Source organism: Peromyscus californicus, unplaced genomic scaffold (assembly GCF_007827085.1).
Source record: "Peromyscus californicus insignis strain IS unplaced genomic scaffold, ASM782708v3 Scaffold_5__1_contigs__length_169319896, whole genome shotgun sequence".
NCBI classification, from domain to species: Eukaryota; Metazoa; Chordata; class Mammalia; order Rodentia; family Cricetidae; genus Peromyscus; species Peromyscus californicus.
The window spans coordinates 87506420-87528787 of record NW_026294573.1 but is presented as its reverse complement, the minus strand read 5'-3'; the positions used below and the strand labels follow the sequence as shown (position 1 = coordinate 87528787).

Sequence of the window (22368 nt, the reverse complement as noted above, 5' to 3'; positions counted from 1 at the left end):
TGCATGCTCTAATCTCCCAATCCTACCATACGAGCCTCCCTGACCTGCAGAAAGGATTAATAAGCCCTCACGGACTCTACTATCAAGCCATGTTTACCCTGAGAAGGGTAACTTCTATATGTATATACCTCCTTGCACACATGCAAAGTGTGAGAGAATGGTCTCTGAACAGTCAGAGACCACCTTCAACACTGATCACTCCTACAGTCCCGTTTCCATTGCCATAGGACCACATGGAGTGTCTCTGTTGAGGAGAGCTCAGGTCCCTTCTCACTGCCTGGGTAAGACTCTCAACTTTCTTGGTAGCTAAGACATTTGACTGAGAATTTGCTTTCAAAATATTCCTTTTCAAATAAGGCTGGGGGTGAGGGTTATCTTTTAATTTAGTATACTAAAACTTGTTTGAAAACTGGCTCTTGAAGTAACTATCACAAAGAGCTGTCAGAGGGAACCACAGAAACAGAGGTGAGATATCTACACGATACTCAAGTCAAAAATTGTCCAATATGTTTGTTTGAGGTGGGCCAACTACTGCTCTGTAAGAGAAAGGGTGCATCTGCAAGGAATCGCCTTCCAATGCTATCAGTGATTCCGAGCTTTCTCTTAGACAAGGAACTGTGCCTCTATCCACTCCGCTGCTGCCTCTGTCCCTGCCCACTCGTCCCAGTTCCTTCCACACAGGTTTCTCTATACCAAGACAACATGAGCCAACATGCTGGCACTCACTAGCTTCTAGCTAATCAGCGTGCCTTAGTCATTGCCCTTGTGCCAAGCACTGACGTAACCCTCATATGGAGGAAGGAGTTTTACAAAGAATAAATCACTAACTACCCTTGCCCTCCAGGGACTTGTATTCTAGAGGGAAGAATAAACTTATAAATGACGCTTATGGAAGGTCAGAATAATGCACTTAGGGATCAAGGACTTGAAAGGAGAGATCAAATGGTCTAGAAAAACTGTGCAAGAGGCAGACTTTAGAGAGGACTGGGGCACTGCTGGTGGTGAGTGAGCACACCAAGCGACGGCTGCACCCATCTAAACACAGCTATTCCAAGAGAAGAACGTGATGAGACTCAAGCAGGGAGAGCAGCCAGGAGGCCTGTGGTTAGGGCAGATTCTCGGCAACAGAGCAGGAGGTGAGTGCAGGACAGGGCCTTGGTCCAAGCTGGTGCACTGTAATCCACGCTCCAGGAAGGCGGCTGTCAACCACAGCGGGAAGTGCTTGTTTCTTAAAACTCCACCATGTTACTAAGTAACAAAGATGCTGAAGCAACATTTCCTCAAACAGAAACAGTGTGACTTGTCCATTACAACGGAATTGGGGGAGGGGTGTCTTCCTGTTCCTCATGTAAAACAACCACGTGGTTTTTCTACCAGTCCTCCTCGATGCTCAGTACTTCATGTGTGTATGGATACTATGCCAAAGGAATTGACAGGAAGGAAGCCATTTAACTCCTTCTCCCCTGAGAACTTACCCGCGAGGTCGGCCTGGAGTCTGGTGACCTGGCCCCTGAGCAGCTCTGTCTCTTTCAAGCTTTCTGTCAGCTGCACCTGCAGCTCTGTCTCCTTCTTCTGGTGAGCTGTGATTTTCAGCTGCAGGTGAGAGACCCGAGCAGTGGCGGCTGCTAACTCTTCTGTCACCTTGGCCTGAACAGTGACAAAGGGTGACAGCATTTAGACACAGGCATTCCAAGTGCTGATTCAACCTCATGGGACTCTAAGTTGATGGTACTGGTAGACAGGAAGGGAGAGAAGGACACCTTCCACCTGCACTGGGTTAAAATCAAGACTTGAAAACGTACAAGGGCTCAGACTGACTTCTGGTGCAGGAATATGTACTTAGGAAATACTACACAAGCCAGGTGTGGTAGTACACACTGTAATCCCAAAGCTTGAAAGGATAAGACAGGAGGATAAGGAGTCGAAGGCAAGCCTTGGTTATATTAACAAGACCATCTCAAAAGCAAATAAACAGAGAAACCAGTACTGTAAGAGTTGCCAAAAAGTTTGTTACAAGGCTGTTCAATGTAGCATTAAGTTTTAACAGAATGTAGAACTAACATAAAACACTGAAAAGATTTAAGCAAGCAAAATAGGAAATGCTCATCCTGTGGGCTATCAAAATTGTGTTTGAGCCGGGCGGTGGTGGCGCACGCCTTTAATCCCAGCACTCGGGAGGCAGAGCCAGGCGGATCTTTGTGAGTTCGAGGCCAGCCTGGTCTCCAAAGCGAGTTCCAGGAAAAGCGCAAAGCTACACAGAGAAACCCTGTCTCGAAAAACCAAAAAAAAAAAAAAATTGTGTTTGAGAAAGAACACTCGATGGCATGGAATACAGCTGGAACCTACAGCTAAATGAAGACTATAAGCAGATTATCACATAGTATGGTAAGTATTATTCTGTTTTTGTAAAATGACCCGTATGTGAAGGAAAGAGCTTGCAGGGCATTTTCCATCAATGGCCAAGCTAGATAGAAACTCGGTGCTTCCTACTTTCTTCTTGCTGACTGGATTATATTTTACATGAGCCTTTCAAAAAGATGTTTCACAGATTAGTCTTTAAAAAGATAATGTGCTATTGCTCAAATTTTTTTTTAAGTATTTAAAAAGTAAACAGTGAGAATCTCCCATGCTATACAGTTCTGCCTTGCCTCATATTGATAACCACATAGAAGTATATTTCTTCAGGAGCTGGCAAGATGGCTCAGTGGGTAAAGACTGACAACCAGAGTTTGATTTCCAGGACTCACATAGTGGAAAGAGAAAATCGATACTGGAAAATGGACCTCCACATGTGCACTGTAGCAAATACATGGTCATAAACATATATGAACACAAAATAAATAAAAATGTAACAAAAGCCGTATGTATTCAATTTGTGTAAAGTGATTCTTATATACATACTGAGTCTTCACGCCTTCCAGATAAAACAGCAGATAAACTATATAGTCTTCAGTAGTACATATGGGTCTTCTCCCTTCCCCCGCTTTTTAAAATCAATATCATATTCTACCATGTGGCTATAACATAGTTTATTCTGTACTGTAGCATACATGCATTGTTTCTGGCCTTTCTCATTACACCAGTGAGCATCTTAGATCCATTGTATGCAGTGATCCCCTGATTGCAAGAGTAATGTAGAACATTCATAGGTACAGAGTGCTAGATCGAAGGAAATCCACTGCAATTTTGTATATCATTGGTTCCCCTCCAGCAGCTACTCTATACATTTCATCACTCATTGCCAAAGTTCTCATCAAGCTGATGAGACATGGAACTTGGGCCACTTTCTAGCATTTCTGTGATAGACAAGGACCAAGTTTAAAGAGACTAAATATTCTCCAGAACTTATGATGCAGGTGATATGACGGAAAACTCCTGGGTGGTATTCTGAACACTAGTGATGATGGTAATGATTGTAAGGATGGTCAAGAAAAGTCAGCTACTGCATTCACTGCCTTGAACTGCTGTGCTTCCCATAACACAAAGTCAGACATCAGCAAAGGCAGTGAGGGTTACTCTGTGGGTGGCAGGCTTGTTTCCGTCAATGGGGTTGGGCTGACTCCCCATGCTATGATATTGCCACCATGACCCCCTCTCCACTGTTATACTTTATGCACACTATACAGTTGTCTACTTTTGTCTTATTGTTTATAGCTTCTTATGGTATCCACCATGCACACCAGTTTTTACAGGATTTATTTCTAGGGCTGGGATATATCTCAGTAGTGGAACACTTGCCTAGCATAAACTAGGCCCTAGTATCACATATACACTAAAGTATTTATTCCTTGTCTTATTCTCAAGCATTTATCAACTTTCTAGCTTTCATTTAAAGTCTGCGGTTTTGACTCTCCTAACAGTGAGGGAAATGAAACAAAAGTATATATGAACTAAAGATAAATAGGCCATGAATCTGAGAGTATATGTGACCTTTACAGTAGGCGTTAAGATAATTTTTGTCTAGAACCTCCAGAGTGGGCTTCATCTTTCTCACATGGAATAAAGTCTACTTGCTGTTTTGCTTCACACAGGCATGAAAACTGAACTAACATAGAAGTCGGACAGTTCTGCACCTCTGTGGAGCCTAGGGAGCTCACCAATTACAGCAAAGCCCCTCACAAGACCTGGAAGACCCCTCTGTCCAAAGGACAGAGTAGGGGACACTCAAAAGTGCTTCCCCACACTTTCTTTTACAGTGATGTCTCACCATTTAGCCCAGACTGGCCTTAAATTAATGATCCTCTTACCCAAGCCCAAGTGCTAGGATTATAGACATGCACTACTATGACCAGCTTCAAAGTTGTTTTTGTATCAGATCCTTACCTAGAAAGGCCTACTACAGAAGCATAAAAATATTCTCACTCAAACACATGTACATATGCAAAGACATCAGCAATACATTAACCATGGTTATCTTTGAGAAGGATTATGGGTGATTTATGTGTTATGGTTTTTTTGTTATTTTATTAGAATGAACAGATTAAACTTTTATAAGTTGGGAGAAGGTACACGTGATGATGTGTGTGCATGTAGATATTTACAGACATAGTCACAATATTTTAAATATTGTCAAGATAGGCAATGTCAAGGGGAAAAGGAAATCAGCAGAAACCTACATGGTAGTGGGAGGACTCTGATTGCCACCCTGGAACAATGTCCACCGTCGAGGTAGAGAGCTGGGAGAAGAAGCAAGGATCAAAGACAAGGAAGCATTTACACTAGAAGCAGGAAAATAGCATCAGGAGAGAGAGAGACAGCACTCTGATGTGAGAGGACAGTGCTGGAAACGAGCCCTGAGCAAGTCCTGTCTATCTTCTGGGCCTTGATTTGTTCTTTTAAAAATAAGTTCATTGAGCTCAATTCCTCTAACAGCTTTTCCACTTTGAATCATTACTTCATAAGAAAATGGATTCTTATGAATCGATTCCATCACAGAGAAAAAGTTTCACTTACCAAATATTCATTGAACACTTAACCATATTTTTCTGAGAAGTGCTTGGAGGCAGACATCTGCCCCTGAAAGAACTGCTGGTCTCTCTTTACAAGAGATCACAGGGAGACTGCTAAAGTAGATCAAAGCTGGTGCACACCTTAAATCCCAGCACTCGGAGGAAAAGACAGGCTTATTTCTGTGAGTTCAAGGCCAGCCTGGTCTACATAGCTAGCTTCAGACCAGCCAGCATTACATAGTGACACCCTGTCTCAAACAGCAAATTTAAAAACAGAAGTAGATTATCCAGGGATAGTGGCACACATCTGTAATTCCAACACCTGGAAGGCTGAGCAGGAGACTGAAGAGTCTGTGGCAGCTTGGGTTACATACCAAAACCCTGGAAAAACCTGGGCTACACAGTAAGAACCTATATGAACAAAAAAAGAAGAAAAAACAACTACCAGGGGACAGTCAAGGCTTAAAACGTCTGGCTGAAATCATGGTGATAGGTGGAATACATGGACAGGCCCTATCATCAACTGGGAGGTTCTCTAGAGGAAGCTGGGTCCGCTGCTGCTGTTCTACTCCTGCTGTTTGACTATGACACATGGGACACCTGCTAGGCTCCATGCCAGACAGGTGGAATTTTAAAGTGCAAAACCACAAGTGGATTAGCAAGCTAAGTACGAGTTTGATAAACTACACCAAACTGGACCACTACTTGAGTGAGGAATAAAGTTTCACTGGAACATACTTGTGAATACATGTATAGACAACAGTGCCAGTGAACATGAAAGTCACATGTTGAACTTAAGTAAAAGCAAAAGTATCCAGATGTCAAAAAAGAAATGACTTTTATACCTGGGAATAGAGAAGAGCTTTGGAAAAGTTTTATCTTGGCTGCATATACTAAATTAGAAACCCAGGAGGTGAGGCTTCAAAATATGTAATTCTGATCAAGTTTCCCAAGCAACTCCGAGGTTGCTAAACCACTCTTTGGGCATTATTGGTCTATAGAATAAGTCATAGTCATCATTTACCCCTGAATAGCAACAGTGAGGATAAACAGTATATTTGGGTGCCCAGTAGGCCTGGGGTTGGGGAGATAAAGAAAAGGAGAGGGAAAATAAAAATAAAATCAGAGAAAGGAGACATAGTAAGGCACATTTTGTGGAGAGCAATGAAGTTGCAGGCTGCTGCTCATGACCAGGTCGTTAGTAGACGGCCACAACAAACAATGAATGAAGTAGCACTGGGAAAGAAACTGGGCCGGAACAGACAGGGCTGTGCAGGGCCAGGCACAGCGCATCTGTGGATAGGTGGCTGTCTTAGTTACTGTTCTACTGCTAAGACACCATGGCCAAAGCCAGAGGGCTTGCTTCCAGTTTAGAGGGTTGGTCCATGATCATCATGGTAGGGAGCATGAAAGCAGGCAGGCATGGCATGGTACTGGAGCATGGCTTTGAGCTCACATCTGATCCACAAGTTATAGGCAGAGAGAGCAAGACGAGGCCTGGTGTGGGCCTTTGAAATCTTCAAGCCCACCCCCAGTCACACAGCTCCTCCAACAAGGTCACACCTCCTATCTTTCCTAAACAGTCCACCAACTGGGAAACAAACATTCAAATATATGAGCCTATGGGGGCCATTCAAACCACCACACTGGCCAAAGACATTACTTACTGGATAGTATGGCTAAGCAAACACAAAAGTTAGCTTGAAACATAAATAAGGAACCCTTATTATCAGAGTATAGGAAAGAAAGTCAAAATCACAAGTTATATGTTCATTCTGTATGTTTCCAAGGAAAAGTCAATTATAAAATATGGACTGCTTAGAATTTCATGAAAAAATACAAGATAAAGAGCAAAGATTTCCCAGCTGAAGAGTGATGACCCAAATACAAAGGAATCTGTTCTGGACAGTGTCCAGTAACAAAAAGAGGGAAATTGGACTCCAGAATTAGTTGACTCCAACCCAACACTCACTAGCATATTTCTCCCTTCTATTCAGAGCAGATCAAAATTCCTACTCTGAAGGACTAAAGTCACAGTAATTCATGCCCCCTCCTTCTTTCCTTACCTATTTATCTATCTGTCTGTCTATCTATCTATCTACTATCTATTTACTGTGGCAGGGTCTCGTGTAGCTCAAACTTTGGCTTCAGACTTTCCACCTAACAGAGAATGACCTTGAACTCCTGACACTCCTGCTTCTATCCCTATGCTCTGGGACTATAGACATGTGTCACCATGTCCAACTCCATTATTTTCCTTCTGTTTTGTTTCTTGAGACAGAATCTCACTATGTAGCCCCAAATGGCCTGGAATTTGCTATGTATACCAGGCTGACCTCAAATTCACAGAGGTGAGTTTGCCTCTACCTCCCAAGTAACAGGATTAAAAGTGTGTGCCATCTCGCCTGGCATGTTATTAAGGAAAGGTCTCACCATGTAGTCCAGGCTGGCCTGGCACTTGCCACGTACCTCAGGGTAGACTTGAACTTACAGTAATTCTTTTGTCTTGGCCTCCTAAGTCCTGGGATTACACACATATGCTACCTGTCTGGCTCCAAAGTAGCACTTTAAAATGGTTTTGTCAGACTCAAATGAATAACAAACTAAACACAAACAAAAGATCAAATTAGACAATCCTAAATTCCACTAAGAACAACATACAAATTTATTACATAACATAATAGAAATTTTCTTTTGATTCTATCAAAAGAATAAATTTAGCTTCTGATAAACTATAATAGTCTCATACTTATCAAATTATTAAGACAAGCAATTGGATTTTTTCTTTCTTTTTGAGAGACGATCTCACTAGGTAGCTCAGATTGCCCTTGAACTACAGACTCTCCTGCCTCTGCCTGTCAGAAGCTGGGATTACAGGCATAAAACCTCACCCCTAGTTCAATCTTGTTTTTGAGTCAACTTCCTACAAAACATAGTAAAACAGATCTAGAGGTGACTAATACATGAAAATCTGTTGGATTTCTAGGTCTGTCCCCAAAGATGACAAATATCCTGCTGAACAGAAACTTGGAAATTCTTATGTAGGACTACTCCTCAGCTCAACATATCCCGACCTGGGCCTTCCTCTGCCCGGCTATTTTACCTTCTCTTGTTCAGCATGCAATACTCTTGCCTGTGTGTTTTCTGTGGCTGTTTGAAGTGAGTTGTTCCTCTTCTCCAACATCAGGTTACTCTGCTCAACATACCTGAGACAGAAATAAAGACAAAGAAAATATTTACCCAGCACTGAATGTTTGAAAGGCACAAGTGAACCCACTCAGTTCTCACATCATTGTTTTACACTTTCATCAGAAACAATCTAAAGGGAGCTGGAGGAATGGTTCATAGGTTAGGAGCCTTCGATGTTCTTGCAGAGGTCCTGGGTTCAGTTCCCAGCACCCACATGGTGGCTCACAACCATATGTAACTCCAGTTCCAAGGGATCCAGCTCCGTCTTCTCTCCCAGGATACTGCACACACACAATGCACAGATATGCAAGCAAAACATCCATATGCACATATTTTTTTAATCTTAAAAAAAAAAACAAATAATCTGAAAGCACTTTGCTTTCCCGATACCTGCAGTAATTAACCAAGATATCTGCAGTAACCAAGGAGGTGGCAACCCGGGCCACAGAAGAATCGCTCTGCATAATGAAGGCAGACATTCACAGGGTGTGTGCTAATGGGAGATGGGGAGGAAAGAAAAGGGGGTAAGAAGACTGTAAGCCTTCTCTCATGGCTCTAAGCCTGATATGAGAGACAACAAATACTAGGCGAGAAATACAGGGAAAAATGGCTTTTTCAAATGAAATACATTGAGACTAGTACTGTTTACCTTTTCACCCTCACAAAGCTCAGAAGGATCCATTAAAAACTACAAAATGACTGTGCTTTATGAAATCAGTGAGGCTCTGGTCGAGTTCTATTGATAAAATAATCCATACAGAAAAGAAAAGTGGACACAATTTTCTACGTAACATGATTTTCAGAAATGAGGAAGCTAGGCTTGCAGAGATAAACGAAATACCCAAAGCCACACAAGAATGAAGGGCAGAGCTGAGGGTCTTACACCAAGCACAGGCACCTCAGCGGTTTCTCCTGAAGCAGTGAACAGGTAACTCACACAACAGGCAGAACAGGTATGGCTGAAATACATGGACGGGTGAATAGGTGGCAGCTCAGAGAGAGGTATTGTGTGCTTAGTATGTTCAAGGTCCTTGGGTTCAAGAAACACAACACAACAAATGTAGAGCAGAGACTTGTGATTAATATACTGCCCTCAACAAACGTGTGTTAAAGTGGACAAATTACACTAAACCCTTTGCCCACCCTCCCCCAGCCTTGTCCCTGTCCTTACCTCTGGTTTCGTTCAATGAGTTCACTAATCTTGTCATTCTGCTCTTCTATCCGACTGCTTTTCTCAAGGACCTCCTGCTTCAGCCTCTCGTTTTCCTGAATCCAGACACACAACACACAAGGTACGTGTTTTAAAAGTGCCCACTTCCTCTCCACTCTCTGCTTCCTGGCTGCAGCACCAACGTGACCAGCACCTCACGTTCTGCAGCCAAGCCTTCCTGCTGTGATAGACTGTATCCCCAAAGTATAAGGCAGAATAATTGAACCCATGGGTAGCTTTGTGAACACATTTTCAAACAAACACTAAAACTTATTTCCCCACAGATGTAACTGTTAAAGCAACAAACTGAATTACACCTGATGGATTCTAATCACTAGGCTAGATAGGTTGAGGACTGAAATGGTCAGAAAATGGAGTGAGAATTTAAAATTGGGACGAAAAGCAATGTTTCTTTTTGACTACATATAGTATAAATCCCAATGCACGTAGAGTACAGTATAATATAGCTTAGTATAATAGAGTATATAGTACAATATAGATGGTTGTGGTTCCAACATGAGACGCCACCTGCATGCTCATGTGTTCAATACTTGATCTCCAGCTTGGGATGGACTGAGGCTGGGGTCCAGTTAAAGGAAGTGGGTTACTGAGGGTGGTCCTTAAGGGTTCCTAGCTAGGTCCCACTTCCTGTTGGCTCTCTGCTCAATGGGACCAGTTGTCTCACCCTCTGCTACCACTCCTACCTGCCATGATAAGCTGTATGCCTCCAAACTAGGAGGCAAAACAAACCCTACTTTCTTAAGAAAAATAACTAATACGACAGTGTAAGTCATAGGAGCAAATTAAGCCACTGGTTTGTCCAACTGCAGTATTCAACACATGTCATCTCTCGGGGCGAGGGACAGATTTCCAAAGGGTAGCACATCTGAGGAGGGAGCATGGACAAGCTCTCCAGGCTGAGCTGTGCTCCCCATTACCCTCACCTGAATGATTCGCTGGATGTTGCTCATAATCATGCTTGTTTCCATTGTGACTGGCATGTTAGGAAGAAGCAGAGAACTGCCAGAGCTACGCTTCTGCAACTCTTCCACCTGTAAAAGGGGGGTCAGAAAGACCCTGTGAACACGCTTAACTGGAGAGATACAACTCACCCAGGACCAACCGCTTCTTAAGGAAAGTTAACAAATTTCTGAGACAATATCTAAATGTAAGCCTGCATTCTCCTGCTAACTTGATCCCAAAGTAAAAATAACCACCCTTCTAGGGAAATGACTAAGGACTGTGAATATGGGAAACCAAGGAAGAGTTTTCTTATGGCTGTGGCTTCTCCTATTTACATCCTACTTATTGTCTACTTCCTGTCTCCCCCACCCCCTTTTTTTACACTTTTATTTGTTATCTCTTTTTAAAATTTAAAATTTTTTTTTTAGATTTATTTATTTTATTTTATGTGTCTTGAGTGTTTTGCCTACAAGTATATATGTGCACCATGTGTGTGCCTGGTGCATCAGAGACAAGAAGAGGTATCAGATCTCCTGGAACTGTGAGGGCTGGGAATGGAACCTTGGTCCTCTGCAAAAGTACTCTTAATCACTGAACTGTCTCTCTAGCCCTCTATTTATTATTTCTTTATTACAATTTCATACATATAAATAATGTCTTTATTATACCCACCTCTTTTATTAAAATTAGTATTTATTTATTTATTTTATTTTATTTATTTATTTATTTTTTTTTTTGGTTTTTTTTTTGTTTTTTTTCGAGACAGGGTTTCTCTGTGTAGCTTTGCGCCTTTCCTGGAACTCGCTTTGGAGACCAGGCTGGCCTCGAACTCACAGAGATCCGCCTGGCTCTGCCTCCCAAGTGCTGGGATTAAAGGCGTGCGCCACCACCGCCCGGCAAAATTAGTATTTATTTATTCAGATTATTCTATGCATTATTCTGTGTACATATGATATATGTGAATATAGACATGTACACCTGTGTCACAGCACATGTGCTGAAGTCAGAGCATACGCAGGAAGCAGTTCTCTCTTTCCATGATGAATTTCAGGAATCAAACTCAAATTGCTGGACTTGTTCAGCAAGTGTTTTTACCTGCTGAGCCATCCCTGGCCCAACTGGTCCATTTTGAACAGAGCCTCAGCTCTGACTCAGTCACCTTAGTCATGAGATGATCCATTTTATCAGCCACTTTGCTGACTGCCATTCGAATTTCAGTGTTGTGTTGTCGGGCTTCAGTCATGAGAAAGGACATCATGTCACCTGATCCTAAACAGACATGAAAAGGAACTTATAAACCAGGAAAGAGGAAACCATGCCTGAAAAAGTCAAGGGCAGTTTTAGCAGAGGAAGGAAAGGACCTCTTCCATGTACTAGGAAATGCAGTAGGTGATTTTACACTGTCAGGAAAAGACATGGAAGAGGGAATAGAGACAAAAGGACTCCCAAGCTAATAATAACTAGGTTATATTTCTGCAAAATGCATCCAGGGCTAGAGTCTGGCCCAAGTGCACACTGGTCCAATTGTATATCCACTTTGGACTACTATAATCCTGGCACTTACATTGCTTCCCCTTTCACCTAGCTGTGTGTCAGGCATTGCACAGGCACCAAGAATACAGTCGTGTAGGCTGGGCGGTGGTGGCGCACGCCTTTAATCCCAGCACTTGGGAGGCAGAGGCAGGTGAATCTCTGTGAGCTCGAGACCAGCCTGGTCTACAAAGTGAGTTCCAGGAAAGGCACAAAGCTACACAGAGAAACCCTGTCTCGAAAAACAAAACAAAACAAAACAAAAAAAAAAAGAATACAGTCATGAGTAAGACATGGTCCCAGATCTTAGTGGGCTTCAATTTGGAAACTGACATATAGACAAATCATTACAACAGAGTATTTTAAATGCAAGATGGGCATAGCAGCACATGACTGTAACTTATGAGGCACACAGAAGATTCAGAGTTGAAGATCAGCCTGGGCTTCATGAGATACTATCTGAAAAACAACTTTTTAAGGAACAAAAAATAGGCCATGTACAAGGTACAAAAATAGCACCTTAAAAGTAGTACTAACTTTCTGGGGACATTCATACGCACTTGTGTCTATGGGAGCAGTGGATGGAGAGGTGCTGAGCCAGAGGAAATGTCAGGTTGGAGGGATGCAAAAGTGTTTCAAAGATGGAGAAGGGACAGGGCTCCAGATAAAGGCTGCATTTAGGAAGCCCCTTCCCACTGCAGAACTGCAAGTTAGGCTGTTGGATACACTAGCTTCCTCTTGCACTATCGGGTGCCAAAGTGATTACCAAGCAAAAGACAGGCTGCACACAATGGCAGAAAACCCACACCTCAGTCAACATTTCACTACTTCGTTTACAAAACACACCTATGCTTGCATAAGTACATAAAATACACACAAAGTTGCCCAAGCAACTATGAGAGATGCTCTCCTATGGGCAGAAGTTTAATGACAGAGAGGACAGTTACCTTTATTTTATCCCATTTCGTATTGTTTGACATTTTTACTAAAGTGATTTACTTTCCTAATTTACAAATTTTAACAAAATAGTTTTCATCTGAGGCACTCAACACCCACAGTAGTCCTCATGCTTCCTCTCAATCCCTCCAGTGTTTGCTCTTTCACCATCTGCTATAGGCTCTAGTCACTTTGACAGAAGAATTAAAAAGGCTGGTAGGAGAGCATGGAGGGAAAAAGACCCAGACCGTGGGTACAAAGGGACTTTGGGGAAGATGCAAATGTTCTAAAAAATGGATTGCTGTGACAGATGCACTGCTGTGGGATAATTCTTTTGTGCACTGGTTTAATAAAACGCTGATTGGCCAGGAGCCAGGCAGGAAGTACAGGCGGCACAAGCAGACAAGGAGAATTCTGGGAAGGAAAAACAGAACTGAGGAGGAGATGCCAGCCTGCCATCCAGGGAGCAGCATGTAATGACACACAGGTAAAGCCAAAGAAAACTTGGCAACATATAGATTAACAGAAATGGGTTAGTTTAAGTGTAAGAGCTAGTCAGTAGTAAGCCTGAGCTAATAGCTGAGCAGTTTTAATTAATATAAGCTTCTGTGTGTTTACTTGGGTCTGAGCAACTGCAGACCGGGCAGGACACAGGAAAACTTCCAACTACAATGCACAACTCTGAACTTTTCCTAAAGAAAAAAAAAATGCTGGGGTCTGGGGAGATGATCAGCCAGTAAAAGTGCCTTGCTCCATAAGCTCAAGGACCTGAATTTGAATTTCCAGCACCTACCAAAAATAGTAACAGAGGAAGTTGACCATGGTTGTATATACATGGAACCCCAGCACTGGGGGTGGACACAGGTGGATCTCGAAAGCTTCCTGGCTAGGTGGTCTATGCAAAAATGGCAAGATTTCCAGTTCACTGAGAGACCTAGTCTCAAAACAATAAGCTGCAGACCAATAGAGGAAGACATCCAATGTCTTGCTCTGGCCTCCACATATATGTACACAAGTACGCATACCTGCATACTCATATGCATGCACACATATATACATACACAACATGTACTATATATACTATATTTAAACATATATTTAAATGAATTATATGGTACATAAATTACAACTCAACCAAGCTGCTAAAACAAAACAATGAAAAGAAAGAAAGGATAGAGAGCTGTTGGAGGAAAAATGAAAACAGAATGGGAGGGAGAAGAGCCCAGCAAAGGTAAAAGAGGGGAGACTGGGAGGAGGAAGTTATTCCCTACCTTGAAAGTGGGGAGCCTGGGACAGTGGTGCTGGGTACAAGGGCCGAACAGGCTGTAGCTGCGAGGTGACTGAGCATGTCTGGGGATATGTGTAGGCTTGCACACCTGCACAGGGCTGACAAAGTGACAAGTTACTTGTTTACATTCCTATGATAGAACAAAGCAGATAAACAGGGAGGAAGCTTGAAGTGATTAAAACTAGAAATGATAAGACCACAGTTAGGCCACTGTCTTTGGGACTTGATGGTACCTGGTCACTCCAGTCCTACCCAGAACCTGAGGAACAGGAATCTTGGATCACTACCAGTCCTCTGGCAATATGATTTAATAAAGTGGGAATTTGTTCCCTACTATCAGGCCTATTTTTAAGAAAAATTTGAAACTAAGCAAACCCTGTTTAATTTCTCTTGAAGAAAAAAAAAAGTTATGTTTCAAGATTCCAAACTAAGTCAGCCAGTTTCCTGGATGCCTCTCCCCTGCTAGAATCTTTTTTTTTATTTTACAGGCTTTTTAAAATCTGTATGCATGTATGTCTATGCACAAATGTGTGGGGGTTTCTAACCCACCTGATATGGTGGGTTCTTAACAGCTGAGCCATCCACTGCTCAGCCCCTACACTCTGTTTTGTTTGTGTGTTTCCAGACCAGGTTTCATGTAGCTCAGGCTAGCCTCAAAATCACTATATAGCTAAGGATACCCTTGCATTCTTGATGTTCCTGCTTCCAGCTCCTTAGTACTGGGATTACAGATGTTTGCCACCACATCCAGTACCCTTGCTAGATCCTGATGCTTATCTGGGTGACCAGAAGCTCTTATTTTTCTGAACCGGAGTATCTCAACTGTGCAAGGAAGATGTTACTGTTTCATGGGGATTTGCTAATGGGCTAAATGAGGTAATACAGGCAAAGCCCCTAAAAACTGGCAAATTAAGTGCCTGGCAAAAGGCAAATGCTCAATAAACATCAGCTATCATTTTGAGGAGAGTTATTCTCTCCCCATAGGAGAACTTGTTTATTTCTAAGGACAATATAACAATCCCAACATTGTTAAATTAAAAAAAAAATTCTTAGTCCGTGACAGAGGGATTTTCCACTGTAGGAGATTTTTTTCAGTTTTGAGTCTCTGTTCAAAATCACCACGAGGGGCCGGGGCTGGAGAGAGCTCTTGCTATGTTGCATGCACCAACGGGACCTCGCTGTGTGCCAGGCCCAGGCCTTGAGTAGGTACTTCGCTTATTCCTGCACTTACTCTTCACAGGAAGTTGTGAACAGACAACTCTGTGTGATTTAGGGATAAGAAAGGAGTAATTTAGGGAAAGGGAAATCACAAATATTGACTTGGGGAACTGCTGCTGTGTAAAAAGGAGAGAAGGGATCTTCTGTGTTCACACAAGAAGACCAACAGAAATTATATTTCATGACTAAAACCACTTTAAAATAATATTGTTTGTTACCTGAGGGCTGGACGTGGTGGTACACTCCATTAATCTCAGCTCTCAGGAGGCAAGAGGCAAGCAGACCTCTGAGAGTTTGAGGCCAGCCAAGACTATATAGTGAGACCCTGTCTCAAAATAACAAATAAGGAAATTAATTAATTAAAAAAGAGTTACCTGGAAGTTCTGAGCATTTCCAGATACAGCAGAGTGGGAATCAACAGGCGCAACTTGCATCAAGGCAGCAGAGGGTGTTTGGAACCCAGAAACAGATGGCTGAGGTGCTAGGTATGATAAACCAAGATATTTCTACTGTTACCATCCTTGCTTCTTGTGTTAACGCAAACACACAACTCTCACCACAAAAGGGATAAAGATAATTAATTTTGGTGCCAAGCAATCATGACCATGGCTTGGGAACATGGATTTGGGTTACTCCAAATTCCATGTTCAATGTAGTTAACAGTCTCATGAAGTTTTCACAAATCTAGACATTTTTTTAAACACAGCGGTGAAAACATCAGGTGGGTGTGTTCTGGAAAGGCAGGAGGTTTTAGTTTGGGGCCTCAGATGCCATCTGACCACATTCTTAGCTTTTGATTGGTGAAGGCTAATACTCTGTACATTTCAAAGGATTTACCTAATAGTTACAGAGATGTTAGGTCACAACCAAAGAAGGGCAATAAATGGCTATTAAGAATAGGCTGGGGTAGCCGGGCAGTGGTGGCGCACGCCTTTAATCCCAGCACTCGGGAGGCAGAGCCAGGCGGATCTCTGTGAGTTCGAGGCCAGCCTGGGCTACCAAGTGAGTTCCAGGAGAGGCGCAAAGCTACACAGAGAAACCCTGTCTCAAAAAACCAAAAAAAAAAAAAAGAATAGGCTGGGGACAGCACAGAGAACTGTCTCAATTTCTGAAAATGAACCCTACAGCTGCCCAGGCCAGACCCAAGGGTATGAGTTGGCCTGTCTCATCATTCACCCCATCTATGATCTGCTGGAGCACGTAAAGGGACCTGACCTGCAGACCCAAATAGGCATGATCTCTACAACACAATGTAAAAGACACATAGAAGAAATAAATAAATAAATAGATAGATTTTTCCAGGTGGCCATTAAAGACACATAGAATAAATAAAGGAATGACTGGATGAATGAATAAATAAATGAATGAATCAAATTTTCCAGGTAGCTATTAATGGCCCAAGATAAATTACAACTGGTCTCTGAACCTGTTGGATCTCTGCCTCTACACAACCACTGGCCTCGAGTAAGTTAGCCTTAAGAAGGTTCAATGTCAGGTGGGGCCTTTCCAGGAACTTTCCTTCACACTCTTCAGTCTGGACTAGCACCTGACATTCCCATGCTTTAAACTGGACCAGTTTCCCCACTTAATCTCCCAGAGCCGCTCCACAGGCATCCCAGCAACTGATGGAAACAGTGCTCCCTTGTGCATCTGACTCAGAGCCCATCTGCTGACACACGTGCAAATAACACACAGGGAGATGTCTCAAGAGCTGAGCACAGATTTCCAAAAGGGACAATGCAACACAGCAGAAATCACAATGACAGGCTGACTCCATCTGCGTCTGAAAGGGTTCTGCTAGGACAAACCCAAGTGTTAGTCCCTAACCCAGGCCCCAGCACCAACAAGGCAAGCTAACAATCTAAGGAACACTGAAGAAAAGTTAGATCCGACTCAGGGGCCAAGCCTTACAGAGGTTCCTTTCTTACCCTGTGTGGCCATCTGTGGTAACACTGGATGGGCTGGCTGAAGAGAAGGCTGGACAGACGGTGTCACCAGGGACTGCCCAGCTCCACGTACAACAGTTGTATCCTGAAAGAGACACAAGGGTTGGCCTCTATGTGTAGGACTTCAGCTGAAGACTGAGGCTGCCCCTCTCTAACTGCTCGCAATACAGGATTTCCAGGCAAGAAAGAGGAAGGAAAGGCAGGCAGAAAGCCAATAGTCAAGGGAATGAGCTGTATGCAGGAAGCATTCAATTATGCAAGAGTGAGAGCCCTTCTTCCTATAAACCATACCAAATAATCAAACACAGTTCATCTCTACAGATGTTCTACGCTGTCGATGTTTCATCATGACAGATCTACAGAACGCACCATCAGCTACCTAACTGATCTAACCTGTTCCCATGAAGGTCCTCCTACAAGGAAAGCCAGCATCAACCCAGCCTCACCTCTTCTGCCAAATCATTTCACAGACCCCGGAGCAGCCACAGGAAACTGGACAGAGTGGGATTCACTCCATCTCATCAGCATGCTGGCGTTGATGCTGGACAGAGTGGGATTCACTCCATCTCATCAGCATGCTGGCGTTGATGCTGCCTGAACTCTTTCGTTGTTGTTTTGTTTTGTTGAGAAAGTTTTTTTGAGTCTTTCTATGCAGTTGTGGCTGTCCTGGAACTTGCTATGTGGACCAGATTGGCCTCAAACTCAGAGATCCTCCTGTCTCTGCGCCCCAAGTGCTGAGATTAAAGGTGTGTGCCACCACACCCAGCTGTTTGCTCTCATTCTTAAAATATTTTTTGAAAAAAATCATAAAACCAAAGCTGCAACCCTAAACAAAGCTGCTCCATCTTCGTGCTTCGTGCCAGGGCAGGCAGTCCTGACACACAGTTCATAATCTGCTGTGCTCTGGTTCAAGGCTGTCACTTCGTCATTCCTTAGAGCTCCCCCAGCCCCTATATTCTCTTCTGGGAAAAATCAACCCACTTTTAGATTATTACCAATTTCTAAATCAACTCAAATGTCTACCAAGAGAATAAAGGGAATTATGATAAGTGGAAGGCCACTGAATTGCCTTTAAAGCAATATACATTATATATATTACTGATATTAACATAGGTATTTATGATATAACAATAAGTTTAAAAGTTAGTTTATAAAGCAATATATAAAGAAAATGCCTTTTTGTTAAGCATATTCTTTCTTTATAATTTTTAACTATTATGCAATAAAGTAACTTAGTTTTAATTATATATAAATTTTAATTAATTATATATAAAAAAGTAATTTTTAATGAATTATATTATTCAAATTTCATTTGTAGAAACCAGGAAACAAAAACAAAATAGTAAGCTCCATTTAAAATGTTAGAACTTTCCAGGAAACAAATAAAACAATACTATGAAAAATAAACCCTACTTCAGAGCACATTGTATATTTTTTCTCTTCATTTTATATCAAATGAAAAAATTCTCAAAAATCAATCTATCATATATTTCAGTTCATTTGAGAAAGAATTTTTTTTATCAGTAACAAGCTAACCATTGAAAAGAGGCTTAGCCTGGCGGTGGTGGCACATGCCTTTGAGCCCAGCACTCAGGAGGCAGAGCCAGGTGGATCTCTGTGAGTTCCAGGCCAGCCTGGTCTACAGAATCAAGTTCTAGGACAGCCAGAGATACACAGTGAAACCCTGTCTCAAAAAAACAAAGAAAGGTGGAGGCTTGGGGGCTGGGGGCAGGAGGAAGGAAGAGGGGGATCTTTGATTGGTATGTAATTTGAATGAAAAAATTTTCTTAATAAAAAAGAAAGAAAGAAAAAAACGGCTTAAGTTACTTTATATTCTTGTGGACCACAAATTTAGATCTAAATAAATATAAAATAATATTTCTGAAAGATATACCATATTTCTAAAATCTAAAAATGGGAGTGCTTTCACTTGTATATGAGTGTTTATATGTGTTCACGTGTGTATACAGGAGGGAATGTGTACATTTGTATACTTTTGGGCATGTGGAGGTCAGAGGTCAACACTGGGTGTTTTAACCTTAATTCTGAGTCAAGGTCTCCCACCAAACTAGAGCTCACTGGTTGACTGGACTGGCTGACTCTCAGGCCCCAAGGATCCCTCTGTGGGCCCTCCCCAGATCTAGGATTACAGGCACAAGACACTGCCCCGGCTCTGATGTGGGTGCTGGAGAGCTGCTTAGGTGCACATAGCAAGCACTTTCCCCACTGAACTACCTCCCCATCCTGGGGATGCTTTCTGAGCACAGTGTCGAAAGCAAAAAGCAAGGGGGATTGTAGATAGGATTTCAACAAAATTCTTGAACTTCTAAATAACGTTTTTAAAACACAGGAAAAAACATCATATATACAGTCATAAAATGTAACAGTTTGGTATTTAAACAGGTATCATGGGTGAGAAGACCAGTTTTTCCCAAACTGATCCAAGCATTCAATTAACAAACATGGATGGAAGCCAGAAGTAGTGGCATGTGCCTATGGTCCTATACACTAGGAAGGCTGAGGTAGGAAGTCACTTGAACCCAGGAGTTACGAGCCTAGGCAACATGGTGAGACTCAGTCTCAAAGGAAAAAAAAAAGAATTGAGCACCTGTAGACATGTAGACATGCATGCAAGCAAAACACTCATATGCATAAAAATAATAAAATTAAAATTTTTAAAGAGTAAAAGAAACTTTTAAAAAGTAGAATAGAGTGCCTGCTGTGGGGTTGTACATCTTGTATGAAGATTGATTCTTTTTTCTCAACATGAAGCAGATTTATTCATTTTAGACAGGCAGCTAAAGATTATGAGCAATACAGCTTCAAGATCCTGGTACATGAACACTAACCAAACCTCTCTAAATGGTCTAAAGATTATGAGCAATACAGATTCAAGATCCTGGTACATGAACACTAACCAAACCTCTCTAAATGGTCTAGTCTTGTGCCTGATGTGCAGAATTGCTTCTACACAGTCCAGTTCTTGGGTCAGATATGCAGGATTTACCTCCATTTGGGGAAGGCCTAATCACAGTAGAAAGACATGTACCCAGACTGATCTCGGGACTCTGGATTAGACACAGGAAAGGAACTTATTTCAACCAAAGAAACACAAGATGGCAGCACCTGTACTATGCATGTTAATACAGGCAAGGTGACATACTTCTGGTTCTGAGTCATTGGAATCCAGCTGTGGTGGGAGGATGGGCAGCATGGGCTGGCCCATTTTAGCCATCCGAGAGATCAGCTTGGCCTTGACTGTATCAGGACTCTAAAAAGAAGGCACAAACATCACTGTGACCGCGGTTTGTTGCTTTCAAACAGTTCAACTTCTGTGCCTTGTATCAAAACCTTTACCCGTACTATTCCCTATTAGAAGCCGTTTCTTCAAGAAAGCAAGAATTATTTGTAATACCAAATACAATGCAAATGCTATATAAATACAGTATTGAGGAAATAATGACAAGAAAGAGGCCTATCTGTGTAGATTTAGCTCAGATGCAGTCCCTATAGCCCCCCAAAAGAAAGTAAGAATTAAAGATGCCATGCATAGAAGCATATAATTAATAACAACAACAACAGTCAAAATGAGTCCCTATAGATCTGGAATGGACTGCTTGCATACACATCATCTCTTTTAAACCAAGTGTCCCCACTGTAAAATGAGAGTGCTAATGCACACTTAGTTTAACTTCCTGAGTTTAGAAAGTTTTTTCCATCAGGACCAATTACTTATGAAGTGTGTCCTGCTGTGGCTGAATGTGCACAGGGCTGGCTCCACCCATCACCTACTGTACCCAGTGGCAGGGGAAGGCCTTTCTTGAACCTGAAGTTCTCTGTCTACCATCTGGTCATCCTGCTACACACTCAGAGCCTGCATGGGCCAAGCAGGGCAGCAGGAAACCACCTTTTCATCCCTCCTAAAGGCATTCAAGTCCAAATTTCACTGAAATAGCAACTGGTCCTCTCCTCTGACCTTTGGGGAAATAGAAAGTCAATGACCTGCTCAAAGTCAACCAGTAGATGAAGAAGCCTCAGTTCCTCTGAGAGAATAAAAGCACAAGGTGTCTACTCTCTCAGGTAAATGAGTGCTCTCCAATCCCCCTCACACACACACTTTCTTTGGTGGTGGTGGCAGTTACAGAATTTTGTTCTTTTTGAGATAAAATACACATAACATAAAATTATATTAGTATCAATGAAAATGTGAACAATGCTTATTAAGCACTTACAATATGTCAGATATAATACTGAAAACTCAGTAAGTGTTCATTTCCTTACGTCAATTTACATACGAAGAAATAAACCTTTTTAGAGAGTAAGCTCTTTAAGGTCACACAGAATAAGCAACAGAGAAAGCCAAGGATTAACCTCTGATCCATCCCTGTTGGAATAATGGCATCTCTAGACGGAAGTGCACTTTACTGGAGGGGTTCCCTCCCAACCTCACACCTCTCTCCTGGTAACACCATAGCTACTGCCCATTGAAAACAACTTCACACAGCTCTGAGCTCAGGGCTTTAAGAGTATCTTTAGTCCTCACAAGAACTGTAAATGGGGGCTGTGAAAATTATCTCCACTGCAACAATAAAGAAACTGAGGATCTGAAAAGTCAGATCCTTTCTCAAGGCCACATACCTTTAATTCAGAACTACTGGTGTAAAAGTACAAGCTAATTTCTACTGACTGATTTCCAAGTAGGATAAAATGAATATAGTAATAATTAATTTCTAACCTAAGTCAATGGCTCTCAAACCATGTACTAAGCACATGAAACCAAGTACTCCAGGGCTTAGGGGTACAGAATCATACTTACTGTATTTACAGTAAGCTGTTCACTGAGAGAGTTAGATTTGGAACGAAGAGCCGGCTCCCTGAAAGAAAAAAAAAAAAAATCCTGAGATACTACAAAATCTATAAATACAAATTAAGCTGGCTTAAAAACCTTGCTTTTATAATATTCAACTGAACAGCTAAAACAGAATTTTAACTCCTCTTTACTTGTATAGTCTTTGAAGGCCACCAAAGTTGAACAATCTTTCATTCAAATTCAGTCCACTTTCTCATGGATCTGTATTCTGTATTCATGCCCTAAAGTTACTCAGCTTTCTTCCAGGGTTCTGCAGATATTCTTATTAC

The 22368-nt window shown here is 42.0% G+C and overlaps 1 protein-coding gene across 6 annotated transcripts in view; it reads right to left on the bottom strand.

Moving 5' to 3' along the window:
* Positions 1-22368, bottom strand: part of Fkbp15 (FKBP prolyl isomerase family member 15) — a 57405-nt gene that overhangs the window by 14114 nt on the left and 20923 nt on the right. For 3 of the 6 annotated variants that reach the window (XM_052716987.1, XM_052716985.1, XM_052716986.1), the window contains 11 exons: positions 22046-22103; positions 20393-20500; positions 17212-17314; positions 15658-15764; positions 14049-14163; positions 11471-11580; positions 10293-10400; positions 9310-9404; positions 8053-8155; positions 4617-4676; positions 1476-1647 (listed from right to left, as the gene is read on the bottom strand). In XM_052716987.1, coding sequence (XP_052572947.1) covers positions 1476-1647; positions 4617-4676; positions 8053-8155; positions 9310-9404; positions 10293-10400; positions 11471-11580; positions 14049-14163; positions 15658-15764; positions 17212-17314; positions 20393-20500; positions 22046-22103 — 1139 coding nt within the window. The remainder of the gene's footprint in view (positions 1-1475; positions 1648-4616; positions 4677-8052; positions 8156-9309; positions 9405-10292; positions 10401-11470; positions 11581-14048; positions 14164-15657; positions 15765-17211; positions 17315-20392; positions 20501-22045; positions 22104-22368) is intronic. The other 3 variants (XM_052716990.1, XM_052716984.1, XM_052716983.1) reach the window with 2 other exon arrangements.